General features: G+C 48.5%; 5 protein-coding genes and 2 non-coding genes across 7 annotated transcripts; 6 read left to right on the forward strand and 1 right to left on the reverse strand.

The window, feature by feature from the left end:
* Positions 1–443: 443 nt before the first annotated feature.
* On the forward strand, positions 444–2,006 carry FOBCDRAFT_215341 (uncharacterized protein). Its single transcript, XM_031173932.3, has one exon. It carries the CDS (start codon positions 823–825, stop codon positions 1,654–1,656), a length of 834 nt encoding a protein of 277 aa, XP_031050717.2. The 5' UTR covers positions 444–822; the 3' UTR covers positions 1,657–2,006.
* A 240-nt stretch (positions 2,007–2,246) lies between these two features.
* FOBCDRAFT_248158 (uncharacterized protein) lies at positions 2,247–4,797 on the forward strand. The gene is made up of 3 exons (XM_031173933.3): positions 2,247–2,684; positions 2,772–3,645; positions 3,694–4,797. Exons 1-3 carry the CDS (start codon positions 2,505–2,507, stop codon positions 4,644–4,646), a joined length of 2,007 nt encoding a protein of 668 aa, XP_031050718.3. The 5' UTR covers positions 2,247–2,504; the 3' UTR covers positions 4,647–4,797.
* Positions 4,798–4,939: 142 nt separating this feature from the next.
* On the forward strand, positions 4,940–6,818 carry FOBCDRAFT_315820 (ribosomal protein S2, flavodoxin-like domain-containing protein). Its single transcript, XM_059611981.1, has 3 exons — positions 4,940–5,000; positions 5,051–5,984; positions 6,035–6,818. The coding sequence occupies exons 1-3, from the start codon at positions 4,970–4,972 to the stop codon at positions 6,711–6,713; spliced, it is 1,644 nt and encodes a 547-aa protein (XP_059466786.1). The 5' UTR covers positions 4,940–4,969; the 3' UTR covers positions 6,714–6,818.
* A 785-nt stretch (positions 6,819–7,603) lies between these two features.
* FOBCDRAFT_288575 (uncharacterized protein) lies at positions 7,604–9,449 on the forward strand. Its single transcript, XM_054703391.2, has one exon. The coding sequence runs from the start codon at positions 7,718–7,720 to the stop codon at positions 9,386–9,388; it is 1,671 nt and encodes a 556-aa protein (XP_054559366.1). The 5' UTR covers positions 7,604–7,717; the 3' UTR covers positions 9,389–9,449.
* A 305-nt stretch (positions 9,450–9,754) lies between these two features.
* On the forward strand, positions 9,755–9,838 carry FOBCDRAFT_t46. The gene has a single exon. It is a non-coding gene; the product is annotated as a tRNA-Asn (tRNA).
* A 347-nt stretch (positions 9,839–10,185) lies between these two features.
* Positions 10,186–12,482, forward strand: FOBCDRAFT_215349 (chaperonin Cpn60/TCP-1 family). Its single transcript, XM_031173938.3, has 4 exons — positions 10,186–10,385; positions 10,523–10,689; positions 10,748–11,069; positions 11,123–12,482. The coding sequence occupies exons 1-4, from the start codon at positions 10,340–10,342 to the stop codon at positions 12,256–12,258; spliced, it is 1,671 nt and encodes a 556-aa protein (XP_031050723.1). The 5' UTR covers positions 10,186–10,339; the 3' UTR covers positions 12,259–12,482.
* Positions 12,483–12,923: 441 nt separating this feature from the next.
* Positions 12,924–13,008, reverse strand: FOBCDRAFT_t53. The gene has a single exon. It is a non-coding gene; the product is annotated as a tRNA-Asn (tRNA).
* Positions 13,009–14,728: the final 1,720 nt, after the last annotated feature.

Raw genomic sequence — 14,728 nt, forward strand, 5'->3', positions numbered from 1 at the left:
GCGGATACCAGCCGGCGCCAATGTATTGAAATAGAGTCTTACAATCATTTGGGTAAGCACGCACTCAACACCGACGAAGGTGGCAAATTATTGGCCCGTCGGGATCTTCATACATCTATCAATTTAGACGATCATAGAAAAATAAGTATACATCAAGTCTCCTAATTCATGGAGTTACACCATTATTCAATACAAGAACATCTAGATATGTATCAATAGCTAATGATTAAATGATGCATAGAACACTGCAAGAAAGGCAACTAATGATATTTAACTATAGTTTCCGACGACTCATAGCTGGCCCGTTTCGACTCTAGCAGGTTGAAAAGTGAAGGTGAAGAGTAATATTCTTAACGATCTTACAAATAGAGTAGTATTAAAGTCCTGCTAGACCTTACCTTAAATAAGGTACCTTACCTAAGGTACACCACAATGTTTGGCCTGAAATAAATTGGGTTATTGAGATCGTGCCTCCCTTCATAGAAGCGTACTATGTAGGTAGGTACGATGTCAATGTTGGAAATCACTCCCCTAGGTAAACTGGGCATGTGTGTCCATTTACAAACTTGGGCAGGAGCGAACAGGCACTTTGGCAGTCGGCAGTCGGCAGTTGGCAATAGCTGCCAGTGCAAGACTGGGCACCTACCCTGCCAAGTAACCACCGATGAGACTTCCTTCAGAACTTCGTCTCTCTGTCCTTTCTCAACTTCTTTCTTCCGATGTCAGGCTAAATGTTCTCATCTCTCGTCTTCTTCTTAAATCTTCATTATCGAACCAAAGCACAGCCACTCCTTGACTCAATCACTTCACATTCACTCAACCATGACCGCCGACTCAGACACAACGACCAAGAACTCCGGCGTCATTGTGTTCGACAAATGCGAAACTATAGAGCGCCAGCGTGACAGCATCTATGAAACTTCATTTCACCAACGCCTCAAATGCCCCCTCGTCGTGCAAACTGTCTCTTATACTGGATATCTACGCGCGCTACAGCTGTATGGCAACGAGGATGCTTTCGATCTCACCCAAGACGAACGTGAGAACCTCATGAACTGCAAGAATCTGGAATTCTGCCGATCTCTAGCTCGGAACCAAGGCTACAATCCGGAGTCTGGTAACACTGCGCCATGGGCGGGTGTATACTTTCCGCTCCAGTGCATTCAGACATACCCCGGCCCTCGCATGATCGTCATCGAACCAGACGTTGAGGAACAGGCTCTGTCCAGCCAGCAAACACTGTCCAGCACGGACACGGAGGACCAGTCAACCTTCTTAACTACTGAGACCACCCAAGAGATTGAAATGGCTGAGGAAACATCCCTCGTTCGGTTCTCAACTCTCCAACCGTGTGACCCCGTTAAGCCAGCGACTCTCCGAGGCATGAGTGGTAGTCGTGTGCCCATTGCAGATGATTTCGGCAACACCTGTGTTGGCGGCATGGAGATGGCTGTCGTCGTGACAGAACTATTGGAGGGGGCTGTGAAAGGAAACCTCGATGTTGAGTGGAAGAGAACAATCGAGGACACACTCGACTACATTGGAGGCTCGGAGAACATGGCCACTTTTCTCAGCATGATGTACAAGAAATTTCCCAAGAAGAAGGACACTTCAGTGGCGTCGACTATTGGCCGTCGACTCCGTGGCTCGGAGTGAAGGAACCGAAGTTGGGAAGGATGCTTGAGATGTGGGACTACGATACTATGGTCGGATACCTGCGGCCAGCAAAAGATGGGTTTTGATATGTATAGTCTCTGGGAACTGCTCAAGAGAAGAGGAAACAATTTGCTTGTACGGAAACGGAATGTTCATATGGTCTTAATATGTCCAATAAGGCTACTAGTTCGTGTGTGAGCATGGAATAAAAATCGACACATAATATATAGCACGGGCCCATGATGTGCTGGCTGGATGTAATGGATCCTTCTGACGAACTATATGTAAGTCAGATACGATCAGATGCGGGTCATTACTGGGAAGAGCATGCATATAGAGTAGTATTCCACTTGAAATGATTCTTTTCCTTTTCGGTCTGGCCCTCGATCATGTATGTCTAAGAGCTTCGTTTTATTTATTAGAGACGTTGTCGGATCAAGTCGGTGAAACGGTTTCAATCAACATCTGATTGGATAGTAAGCGCTCCTGAGTCAATAACCACTAAGAGTTACCACAACAACCCTGAAAGCACATGGGCCAGGCCAAGAGGCGGGCGGGAGGTACCAACATCCTGGGAGCTTGGAGAGTCACTCACCTCGAACAAAATCACCCGATTTCCTCCAGCCTGCAGAATATCTCGTCCACTGCGATTGGCTGATCCTTGATTTTCCTAGGTTTCCTCCATCCGGGGCATAAACTCACCTTTTTCTATTGCATTTCCCTTGCCGCCGACCCTCTTTTGCATACAGCGAAACAGATAACGCCAGCAATCGTACGTATTCTGCCTTTGGCTGTGACGACAAGCCGGACCGAATCCTCGTCTCGTCTTCGTTCCATCTACCGCTATCATGTCGGGAAACACTTATAGAGGAACGCCCACTCGCAACCAGGGCCGTGGCGCGGTTCCTTTCACCAACAGTCCCAGCGGTGGTTCAAGCATCCCTCGTCCGGTCCTCGAACCCTCACCGCCTACTGAGACTGGATCTGCGGTCAGCGCGAGTCGTCAAAAGCAGAGCAAGCGTGATGAGGTTCGTCATGATATACCCTTACGACTGCGATATATACCTCGAAAGGCTTCGAATTACAATATACCAGGTTACTAACCTCCACCTCAGGCCATCCGAAAGAAGCTCGAAAATGACCTCTCCAAGAAGAAGCATCTTACCAGCCGGGCTCGCCATTCACGAAAGGCTCCTCCTGGAACTGTCCTCGCATTGAAGCCCAGTCAGGCCTTACAGATCAAGCCTGGCACCACCGTCTCCGAGGCTGCCCAGCTGATGGCCGCAAAACGCGAGGATTGTGTTCTAGTAACTGACGATGACGATCGAATTGCTGGTATTTTCACCGCAAAGGATCTTGCGTTCCGAGTTGTGGGAGCTGGAGCAAAGGCTTCCGCTATTACTATCGCTGAGATTATGACGAAGAACCCTCTTTGCGCTCGAACCGATACCAGTGCTACCGATGCCCTGGATCTCATGGTCCGAAAGGGTTTCCGACATCTGCCAGTTATGGACGAGAACCAGGATATTTCGGGTGTGTTGGATATTACCAAGTGCTTCTACGATGCCATGGAGAAGCTAGAGCGTGCCTACTCGTCCTCCAGAAAGCTTTACGATGCGCTTGAGGGCGTCCAGTCTGAACTGGGCTCGACTCAACCCCAGCAGATCATCCAATATGTCGAAGCTCTGCGCAGCAAGATGTCTGGGCCTACTTTGGAGACCGTGCTCAACGGTGTGCCCCCCACCACCGTGAGCGTGCGAACCTCGGTCAAGGAAGCTGCTCAGCTTATGAAGGAGAACCGTACAACCGCTGTCCTTGTTCAGGATCAAGGAGCTATTACGGGTATTTTCACCAGCAAGGATGTCGTTCTTCGAGTTATTGCACCTGGTCTTGACCCCGCCAACTGCAGTGTTGTGCGTGTCATGACCCCTCACCCCGACTTTGCACCCATGGACATGACCCTCCAGGCGGCTCTCCGCAAGATGCACGGTGAGTTGTTTAGGAAAATTTAGTAAGATGCCGCTAATATGTTTTCAGATGGTCACTACCTAAACCTCCCTGTCATGAATGATGGCGGTGAGATCGTCGGCATGGTCGACGTTCTCAAGCTAACATATGCTACACTCGACCAAATCAACGCCATGTCAAACACCAACGATGAGGGTCCAGCATGGAACAAGTTTTGGCTGTCGCTCGACGCTGAGACAGAGTCCATGATGTCTGGAGAGGGTAGTGCGGCACACCACACCAATCTGGGTTCTCGCCTGACCTCGCCTGACATGCACCGAGGTATCAACGATAGTCTCGCTCCTGGTGATTCGGCATCTCATGTTGGCATGGAGTCACCTCCACGTTCTGTTCTTCCCGATGTTCTTGAACATCAATTACCAGAAGAGCTCCCTTTCCCCTTCAAATTCAAGGCTCCATCTGGCCGAGTGCACCGTCTCAAGGTCACTGCAACAGAAGGCATTGAAGTTTTCGTCAACGCTGTTGCCTCCAAGCTTGGTGCGGAGGCAGACAGCATTGGTGGTGTGCCTCCTGTGTCTGACGGCAAGATTGTCGGCCCAGGTTTTGCAATGAGCTTTTTGGATGATGAAGGAGACTCTATCTCTATCACAGCCGACCATGACCTTCTCGAGGCTGTCATTCTTGCTCGTCAAGCTCATCATGATAAGGTCGATCTATTTGTCCATGATCCTGAGAAGCCACCTGTATTTGGGGCCCCTGCTACACCATCAGTCTCAACCGGGGCCGGTCTACGAGAGCGGCGTAAGTGGTGGCCCGAAGAGGAAGATGACGATTCAGAAGATGAGGATGACGAGGATGAACCCGTACGGAGACGAAAGGGCCGTGCGGCACATACACACGCACAAGGCCCCGAACAGCTTATTGCTGGTGTACCGAACGAGCTCATACTTCCTGGCGCAATTGTCACATTGGCCGTCACTATCATTGGTGTCTTTACCATCGCCAGACTCACCAGTCGGTAAAGGCGTCATCTGCTGTTCTTCGTAATGACATGATGAAGGTGGAGGTGGGGGGCTGTTTAGTGTAGATATTCAGAAAGAGAAAGTAGCTTTTCACAGTAGAGATTAACCTTGCAAGACTAATTCAATGCCAATAAATTTTCTTTGTCAGTAAAGTATGTCTGATTGCTAGTTTCAGGATCGTTGGTTTGGAAAGTTGTGATGAGTCGTAGTGGGAGGATATTAGTCGGCCCGGAAAATCCCTCCACCCGATTCATCGGCCATAGCCAAATTTTGGTACAGTCGAACGACCACCACGATAACCGAGCAGTCTCCAAGCCTTCGCCATGATCCTGAGGAACGCCCCCGTGCGGCATTGTGAGTCAACTGAGCTCTAATTCATTCAAATACACAACTGACATGTTCAGGCCGCCACACATTGGCGTCTCCCATCTCCAGGTCCCTCGCCCGGCAAATGTCCACTCAGGTCACCACAAAGACTGAGACCACATCCGAAGAGTGGAAGACAACCCAGGCCGCTGTTGCGCCTCCGAAGATTGTCTCAGCGGCACGAAAGAAGCAGCGAATTGTGCAGGACGGTATTCTTTCTCTCAGGACTAACTCGGCGCACGAGCACAGGGGTGCTGCTTGGACAACACCTCACTCCAACTCAAACTCGGCGGTACCTGCGACGCCTGCTCAGCAGTATAAGGAATGGCAAAGAATTCAGGCCAACACACGGAGTCTCGGTTCAAAGCTGGAGAAGCGATATATTCCCACTGAGCTTGTCAACAACCCCCCTGGACCTGAGGATATCACTCTAGAGATGTTGATGGCTTCACAAACACATATTGGACACAAGACTTCGCTCTGGAACCCCGCGAACTCTCGATACATCTACGGCGTGCGACAAGGTGTTCACATCATCTCTCTGGAAACGACCGCAGCACACCTGCGACGTGCGGCCCGTGTGGTGGAGGAGGTAGCATACAAGGCTGGCCTCATTCTCTTCGTAGGAAACCGCAAGGGTCAGATGGAGATTGTTACTCAGGCTGCTGAGATGGCTGGTGCTTGTCATCTGTTCACCAAGTGGACCCCTGGGGCCATCACCAATCGAGATGTTATTCTGAAGATGGCCGGAACAAAGGTTGTGGACCACAAGGACCAGGAACTCCCCGGGTTTGAGTCCTACAGAGGTTCGGCTCGACCGCTGATGCCTGATCTGGTTGTTTGCTTGAACCCCCTTGAGAACTATACCCTTCTTTATGAGTGCGGTCTTAAGAGCATTCCTACGATTGGCGTTATTGATACCAACGTAGACCCATCATGGGTGACTTATACCATTCCTGCTAACGATGACAGGTAAGAACTTCTATCAGCATTAATCATTTCCGTTACTAATGCATGGGTAGTCTGCGAGCGATGGCTGTTGTTGGTGGTGTCCTAGGCCGAGCTGGTCAAAGAGGTCAACAGCGACGTATGGCAGATGCTAAGAAGAAGAACATGGCGACGTGGGAAAATTCTCCTGATATCGTACAGCACATGAACCGCGAGAAGAAGGCTGCTCTTGCTGAGCGCAAGAATGTCATGGGACAGATGCAACACAACCTTGAGGGATTCAATGAGGAGGAACAGAAGATCTTAAGGGAGGGGCTCTACGGTGACGAGCTTGAGGTTACCGAGAGCGAGATGGTTGACATGATGGGAGAGGCTGCCCTAGGAGCTGCAAAGGAGGTTGCCGCTCAGGCGCTGTCTGCATTGCCTGAGGAACCCGCTAGCTCCGGCCCTGAGTCTCCTGTGCAGGCTGCTGCTCCTGGAGTAGTGGCTGAGCAAACATCCTCCCCTGAGGTCGTGGTTGAGGCTCAGGCTAAGTCTACCACCTCATCGCCTGAACAGCCTATTGCCTCCGACGCAGCCACTTCACCTCCTGAGCAACCCGCTGCACCAGAGGTAGTAACCGATGTTCAGTCCGAGATTAAGCCAGCCGAATCAGCACAGGATTTTAGGCTAGCGAACATTGAGGATCAGTTGTCAGGACTAAAGAATGCGGCCGAGGCGATCGAGGCCGATATCAAGAGCGGTAAGCAGTAGAAAAGCTGTGTACAATATTGAGATGTATAATAGCCTAAGGGAGGGATAGAGTATGAAAGCGATGTAAGCTGGAATGAATATATAAAAATGCATTGTTATGTATCAGTTATAAGCTATCAAATTGTTATCATTGGCATCATATCAAGGCCGATCACGGCGATAACTACGGATAAACAATTGACCCCGGCTTTTTTTTTAAGTTTAACATGGCCTTGGATTCTCAGTGGCTTTTGTTTTCTCCAGATGCACGCCCCGCCTCCATGAAATTTTCGGGGCTTCCTCTGAAGCCTGCGCATTTCCCCTCATCACCAACGAACATTTCAGCACAGTCACAACGAACATCACATCACAGCACTACAAAAAAAAATACAAGCATTACGCACGCTGCACTACACCTTATTACAGAGCGGAGCACTGAATATACTGGGGCTATCACTGAGCCCTACAGCGTCTTCGGTCACTGTTAATTAGGTAGTTCCCTGTGGAGGTCCCTGGACTGTCCAGGGCGCGCCCTTTTCAGTCAAGGATCCAGGCCACCACCCACCCAACAGTGCATTGAAACGCAGCAGGCAGTTTTTACAGGCCACAACACACCTACAGTAGTGGATTTCAATACGGTCCGCCTAGAACTCGAGAGATCTTGATAGAGATTTCGGTGCGAAATCGGGATTTGAGAGAGCACTCCACAACAAAGGAGTCTCCCGTAATAGTTTAGCTTTTGAGCCGAGCTGTTCTTATTAAACTGTCTCGGCCTTTCCTGACACCTGAATTGGTATGCACCACTTTATACTTTTTCTCTCATTCTGCACTTTTCAGTCTTGAGGGTGTTTGTTTGGTGTAAGACGACATCACCCTGAGACTGCGAAGATAGATTCGTAAGTGACAAGAATTATAAGGCTAACAATCTGGTCAATAGGGATAAAAACTTGTCCTCCAATTAAATTATTCTTCTGCTTCCTCTCTCTTCTTCACGTTAACCCCGCATAAGGGTTTCATCCAACAATATGCCAGCCATGCTGGATGATCCAGCGAGCCCCACTATCTACCGAGTCTCCGGTCAGCCTCCGTATCCGGATCCGAACAACCCCGGCCTTCCGGCCGAGATGACCCCTAGGCAGGTCACGCTCCGTGATCGCCAGACCGTGGCCACTATTGTTCCGTTTTCCTCGAAACATCAGGTTCCCGAGTCGCTGATCGCCTACTTATGTGACCAGATCAACAAGGAAATTGAAGGCGGCGATACATATCCCATGATGGATCCCTTCGCCGCCGACAAGTTCGGTTCCTACTGGTTCCAGAACTTTGGCGCTATCATGCTCCTTGGAGATGTTGAACGTGCTGAGGATGTTGTAGAAGGCAAAGATTGGTCCCGGGAATGTCTCGGCAGCTTCTATATCAAGCCTAACTATCCCGGCCGCAGCAGCCATGTGTGCAACGCCGGTTTCCTTGTCACAGATGCCTCGCGTAACCGTGGTGTCGGTCGTCTCATGGGTGAGGCTTACCTTGACTGGGCACCTAAGTTGGGTTATACGTATAGCGTCTTCAATCTGGTGTACGAGACCAACGTTGCATCATGCCGTATTTGGGATGCGCTCGGCTTCAAGCGCATCGGTCGAGTCAAGGGCTGTGGAAACCTTCGCAGCTATCCCAATCAGCTGATTGATGCTATCATCTATGGGCGGGATCTGTCACCGCGCGAAAGCGAGGAACTCGTGAGTGAAGAGCGTTTCGACAAGATCAAGTTCTACCTCAAGTACGGCGAGTACCCGAACGGCGCTGACCGCGCTGAGAAAAGCAGGCTCCGCAGCGCAGCGACGCACTATAAGCTTCTCGACGGAGACAAGCTCATGCTCAAGGATAAGGAAGTTATATCCGATCCTGCCCGTCAGTTTGATATTGCTCGTCAAGTTCATGTTCAGCAGCACGGGGGTATCAACAAAACTACCGCTACTATTGCAGAGAAGTACCACTGGAGCCGTATCAAAGAAACAGTCAGCGACGTTATTCGCAGTTGTGTGGAGTGCAAAGAGCTAGGCAAGACACCTAACCCTGGCGGCGCGAGAAAAGCAGCCTCATCGAATAATCCTGCGGGAGGAAGGAGAGGGGGTGCAAATACAGGTGACCACCATGCGCAACCGACGAGTCCTGCTCCTACCCAAATGTTACCACTGCAAGATCACAACATGATACCGACAATTTCCCACCAGAGTCCAGATCACGACCATTCACCAAGTCCTTATGCTAACCCAGCCGATATCTCTCTCATTGCACCTCCTCACGCTCTTCAAGGCAGCACAATGGAACATACACTTCACTCGCACAGTCCCATGCTCCAAGATCCTCCTACTGGCCACCACCCACATGATCACAATGTATACCAACCCATCGACCCGCAGATCATCAACGAAGCTTCTCATGACCTTGGCCCCTTTGATCAATATCATTCGCCCGCTGACTTCCAAGCATTGCTCAATGCGACTGAAGATGTTGGTCCTGATGTCGTGGACAGAGATTTGGAGATGTTGATAGAACATCAAGATGATGATAATGTGATGGACGGGACGGATGATATGGATGGCATAGGCGTGGATGTCGGTGTTGGCGCAGACAATCACGGGCTTGTACATAAGGAAAGGGGTTTGTATGATGTTGGCTTTGAGGGGGCAGGGGGGTAGTCAGAGGTGACTTTGTGATGCTGTCCTTTTGAATTGAAGCATTAAGCGGGCGCTCCTGGATATAATCACATTTCTCTATCGATGAGCATGAGCTTGGCGTTTCGCATATAAATACTAAGATTCAGCTTGTGTCTATTGGTCTCGACTTTCCACTGTTCCCTTAACCCACAAACACCATCAGACGCCGAAAACATCACTGCTCTCCTTTGGCTAGGAATCTTGGCAAGGATACCTACAGAAAACAGGTTTTCGGCCGCTTGTGACTAAAAGAATAAGTAAATAAGTAACAAGGCGTCTACCATGTCTATCCCAAATCAGATCACCATAGATCCCATCACGAAGGTGTCTGCTCAACCAATCAGCTTCTCCCCTGTGGCTTAGTTGGCTAAAGCGTCCGACTGTTATCAACTGACAATCGGGAGATCGGAAGTTCGAGCCTTCCCGGGGGAGTTTCTTTTAAAACCTGGTGTTATTTTTGTCCTTTGTGGATATCTTTTTGTTAGTCTATGCCAGGAGTGGAGTTTGGGTAGAAACCACGGCTGACAACTAAAGCTTTGTTAGATGGCCTGGATATTGACGTATAGGAGACAATGTGACACTGTGGTTTATATATGGTTTAGTACCCTACTTGAAGTTGTAAGTTATGAGCTGATACGAAGCTGGTTGTCGAATCAAAAGCAATAACCTGATTGGTCGAGACAAGACCCTTAACTCCTATACAAAGTGGCCCGTGCACGACTGGGGCAAGGCATGATGAGAAAGCGAGAAAGTGGAAGGCTGCCACATTTTTTTGGAAGCTTCCACTCATCACAAGCTCCTCCCACTTTGAACCCGCCAACGTGTTTCCCTCCCCCCACCAACCGACGACGGAGCGAAACTTAAGCCTGTACATACTTTATACACGGCTATAACCTCTGCTATTCAGATTCGGGTCAATCAATTATCGTCAAGATGTCCTTCGGAGGCCAAACGCCGACGATTATCGTCCTCAAGGAAGGTCCGTTTTACCCCACCGCCAGCCCGCTTCACCCCTCGAATTCTAAGGGGGCATCTCCAAAGGAAGACGATATAAACACGACGCAACGGCAACAAATATGATCGCAATAGATAACTGACCATAGCGCCTTCTTACAGGAACCGATACTTCCCAGGGCAAGGGACAGATCATCTCCAACATCAATGCCTGTCTCGCCGTCCAGGCTACAATCAAGTCCACTCTAGGTCCTTACGGCGGTGACCTTTTGATGGTTGATGAGAATGGCCGACAAACTATCACCAACGACGGCGCCACCGTGATGAAGGTTCGAAGCGCTCGATAAAATGTTCATTCACTTCCAGTTCTTTGCTAACTGGTCAAAGCTTCTCGATATCGTCCACCCCGCCGCAAGAATTCTCGTCGATATTGCTCGATCGCAAGACGCCGAAGTCGGTGATGGAACCACATCAGTCGTTGTCCTCGCCGGTGAGATCCTGAAGGAGGTCAAGGAGCACGTTGAGCAGGGTGTTAGCTCTCAGATTATCATTAAGGGTCTGAGGAGGGCATCTCAGATGGCTGTCAACAAGATCAAGGAGGTTGCTGTTAGCACAAACGAGGGCAACCGCCGTGATACTCTTATCAAGCTGGCTTCTACTGCCATGACAAGCAAGCTGATCAAGAGAAATACTACATTCTTCACCAAGAGTACGCAAGCACCCAATATGCATATGCTTGGTCGTCGAGCTAACTGATTTTAGTGGTTGTCGATGCTGTCTTGTCCCTTGACCAGGACGACCTCAACGAGAAGCTCATCGGCATCAAGAAGATCCCTGGTGGTTCCCTGACCGACTCACTCTTCGTTAACGGTGTCGCCTTCAAGAAGACCTTTTCCTATGCCGGTTTCGAACAACAACCAAAATCTTTCGAGCAACCCAAGATCGTATGCCTGAACGTCGAGCTGGAGCTCAAGGCCGAGAAGGACAACGCCGAGGTCCGTGTTGAGCAGGTTTCTGAGTACCAGGCAATCGTCGATGCGGAGTGGCAGATTATCTACAAGAAGCTTGAGGCAGTCTACAAGACTGGTGCTAAGGTTGTGCTCAGCAAACTGCCCATTGGTGACCTGGCCACACAATTCTTCGCTGATCGAGATGTCTTCTGTGCTGGTCGTGTGGCTGCTGATGATATGGAGCGTGTTGTCCAGGCTACTGGTGCTGTTGTTCAATCAACATGCTCCGATATTCTGCCCGAGCATCTGGGTACCTGCGGCAAGTTCGAGGAGCGCCAGATCGGTGGTGAGCGTTTCAACTTTTTCGAGGACTGTCCCGAGGCCAAGACTTGCACCCTCGTCCTCCGTGGTGGTGCTGAGCAGTTTATTGCTGAGGTTGAGCGATCCCTGCACGATGCCATCATGATCGTTAAGCGTGCCATCCGAAACCATCTCATTGTCGGTGGCGGCGGTGCTGCCGAGATGGAAGTTTCAGCATACCTTCACCAGTTCGCTGATAAGAACATCTCCACCAAGCAGCAAGCTATTATCAAGTCTTTTGCCAAGGCTCTTGAGATCATCCCTCGCCAGCTTTGCGACAACGCTGGTTTCGATGCCACTGATATTCTCAACAAGCTCCGTGTTGCGCACCGAAGGGGTCAGACATGGGCTGGTGTTGATTTCCAGAACGAGGGCGTTACTGACATGATGGAGCAATTTGTCTGGGAGCCCGCTCTTGTCAAGATCAACGCTATCCAGGCTGCCACCGAGGCCAGCTGCCTCATCCTTGGAGTCGACGAGACTATCCGCAACGAGGAGAGTGCTAAGCCTCAGGCTCCTGGTCAGCTGCCGCCGGGTGCTGCGCAGCGTGCTCTGCGGGGCCGTGGACGTGGCATGCCCCGAAGGTAAAGGGAGAGAATTATAATGAAAGATGGAGCATGATCAAGGGTTAAAATGGAAAACTTGGCTTATCCTGAAAACATAGACTTGAAAAGTGGGAGGAGCAGTATTTGGCCGAGGGGCTGGAAGATCTGTATGATACCTAGACTTATCTGACCTCTGAAACTTGATGACCTCTATCTACTATATGCCAAGAGCTGGTGAATGTGAGTCGCACTGGAAGAACTGTCCGGTCGAGTCCTACCTGTACAGACTTCTCAGTTTTATGGCTGTGAAACTTGCGGGAATACTGAATGTAGATCTTAAAGTTCTAGTGCCTAGAGCTTGTTGTAATAGTTATACATTGCTGTTGCGGCGCAAATATATAAAACCATATTCTCTGACTCTTAGGTTAAATAAAAAGCAAGGATCGCCATGGCTTTTAATAATATAAGTGTCTGCTAAACTTGGCGACTAAGAGCTATTACTACTAAGTATTATTGTTTAATATAGCAGATTATTTATATTAATATAATTCTTATAAAACTAAAATAGTTAAAAACTCCTTTTTAAATTATTTTACAATTTTGCTAATTTGGGTTTAAGTTAAAAAAAGAAAATATTAAAAATAAAAATGTTCTTATAAGAATGTCGTATTACTTAATGCCAGAATCACTTGCAAAAGAAGAGGTTGTCTCCCCCGGGAAGGCTCGAACTTCCGATCTCCCGATTGCCTATTTAATAACAGTCGGACGCTTTAGCCAACTAAGCCACAGGGGAAAGAGGCAATTGTTAAAAGTTGCTGCCTCTATTGAATTTTATCTGTATAATAGTGAGATTCAAGCAACAAGCCCAAATCTTCTCTACACTAGTTCTTTAGTCCCTCGCTGAGCACTGTGAGTCCGAATTCATATGTTGATGGTTCTATAGAGGGGTGCAACATCTGCCATGCTCGCAATCTCTTTCTCTCGATACTCCACAACATTTTGAGTTGCATTACTGGTCCATTCCATGTTGATGGTCACCTCAGAAGGGGGTGGGGTTGGTATGCCAGGCCAATTTATAGTGTCCTTGCCTTGATTTGCTTCATCACTTGCCTCTTCTCGGCCCACTCAGTAAGAATTGGTGAAAATCTGAGACCGAGCCTTCAAGTTAGACATGTGGATGCTTTATCCAATCCTCTCATTCAATCTTAGAAGTGTCTTGCTCTTTTTATGACGGATAGCGCGTGAGGTATTACCATGTGTGGTCCGTTGATCTACAGTGAATAAGGCATCATTAACATTATTCCTGACCTTACTATATTCGTTCTCTAATTTGATAGGACCAGTCGAAATAAAAAAAATCATCAACGAGTCTATTACATCCTTCTGAGAAGGTTCTCAAGGGCGACATCCTGACATTTTATGGGCTTTCAGTTGCTTCGAAGGGGGATGAAAATAGGCGGCAAACGTCTTGGATTGTTTGACGTTGACAACAACTTACCCTCCAATGAACCTTCAATTACAAAACGCCCGGTGCAAGATTATCTGCATGTTCTTGGGGCTGCTTTATTGCTAGAACTTCCGTCTCAGGCTCTTCCTTGACAGTCGCAGATACAAGACCCAAGTCAATGATATATCAAGTGGTTGGATCACCAGGATACAGGTTTACTCAGACAGCGAAGATTCTCATGTGGGGATTAATCATTCTTATCAATGATGACTTAATACTTCGTTTGTTCTCTCAGTAGGGACACATAACTGCAGTTGGCTTTCTCTGTTGAAAAGAAGCTACGAGCTAACAGCTAGAGGCTTACCCTATAAGCTCCCTCATACAAAGCATTGCACCCAATAGTAACGCTTTATGTTATGAAGGAGAGATATATATTTCAGGGCTGGAGATCAATTAGGTTGTATAAGATTGTAGGATCGAACCCAATAAACTCTACGCAGTATGCTGAATTAAGTATTGATGCGACATCTTTTGTAGCTTGATATCTTCTCCGTTCCGTTCATGTGAAATATCAAACCCCACCTCGTCGACTATACGACGACAATGCGTCGATATGATTATTAAATCCTAAATTGATCTTAGATTCTTAAGGGTGAATAAGAAATAGAAGTGGACATCCCGAATCTGATATCGGAGGTCGAGGCTCCGTTAAATCTAGAACACGGAGCTTAAGCGGCGCGGTAACGGCCCCGTTGAGACCGAGGACCAGGTTGACCAGTTTGGGAATGGATGCACGTGTGAGAAATTTTTGGGTGGTAGTTTAAACGCAATTAAGTTACGGAGCACAGCCAAACAAACTAATCCTGATTCTAACAAACACATGTCAATACTCAGAGCCGAGGGGAAGTAAATGGAAAGGGTCGGTTTCGCATCTAGGTACTGAACAGTACCGCGTAGCTTCGAGTTAATTATCAGGAACTTAACTCATTATCAGATGCAGTATCAAGGTAGTAGAACCCAGGGATATGCTCACTGAGTTATTCATTGATAGCTACATTATTCTAAA

The sequence above is a fragment of the Fusarium oxysporum genome, chromosome II, assembly GCF_013085055.1.
Source record: "Fusarium oxysporum Fo47 chromosome II, complete sequence".
In the NCBI taxonomy this organism is placed as follows: domain Eukaryota; kingdom Fungi; phylum Ascomycota; class Sordariomycetes; order Hypocreales; family Nectriaceae; genus Fusarium; species Fusarium oxysporum.

What these genes read in the sequence shown, in the direction of transcription:
- FOBCDRAFT_215341 (XM_031173932.3), top strand. Translation starts at nt 823, where the DNA reads ATGACCGCCGACTCAGACACAACGACCAAGAACTCCGGCGTCATTGTG.
- FOBCDRAFT_248158 (XM_031173933.3), top strand. Translation starts at nt 2,505, where the DNA reads ATGTCGGGAAACACTTATAGAGGAACGCCCACTCGCAACCAGGGCCGT. An exon ending in AGCAGAGCAAGCGTGATGAG is followed by an intron (nt 2,685 to 2,771) that starts GTTCGTCATGAT and finishes CCTCCACCTCAG; the next exon opens with GCCATCCGAAAGAAGCTCGA. An exon ending in GGCTCTCCGCAAGATGCACG is followed by an intron (nt 3,646 to 3,693) that starts GTGAGTTGTTTA and finishes ATATGTTTTCAG; the next exon opens with ATGGTCACTACCTAAACCTC.
- FOBCDRAFT_315820 (XM_059611981.1), top strand. Translation starts at nt 4,970, where the DNA reads ATGATCCTGAGGAACGCCCCCGTGCGGCATT. An exon ending in GAACGCCCCCGTGCGGCATT is followed by an intron (nt 5,001 to 5,050) that starts GTGAGTCAACTG and finishes TGACATGTTCAG; the next exon opens with GCCGCCACACATTGGCGTCT. An exon ending in ATTCCTGCTAACGATGACAG is followed by an intron (nt 5,985 to 6,034) that starts GTAAGAACTTCT and finishes ATGCATGGGTAG; the next exon opens with TCTGCGAGCGATGGCTGTTG.
- FOBCDRAFT_288575 (XM_054703391.2), top strand. Translation starts at nt 7,718, where the DNA reads ATGCCAGCCATGCTGGATGATCCAGCGAGCCCCACTATCTACCGAGTC.
- FOBCDRAFT_215349 (XM_031173938.3), top strand. Translation starts at nt 10,340, where the DNA reads ATGTCCTTCGGAGGCCAAACGCCGACGATTATCGTCCTCAAGGAAG. An exon ending in GATTATCGTCCTCAAGGAAG is followed by an intron (nt 10,386 to 10,522) that starts GTCCGTTTTACC and finishes GCCTTCTTACAG; the next exon opens with GAACCGATACTTCCCAGGGC. An exon ending in ACGGCGCCACCGTGATGAAG is followed by an intron (nt 10,690 to 10,747) that starts GTTCGAAGCGCT and finishes AACTGGTCAAAG; the next exon opens with CTTCTCGATATCGTCCACCC.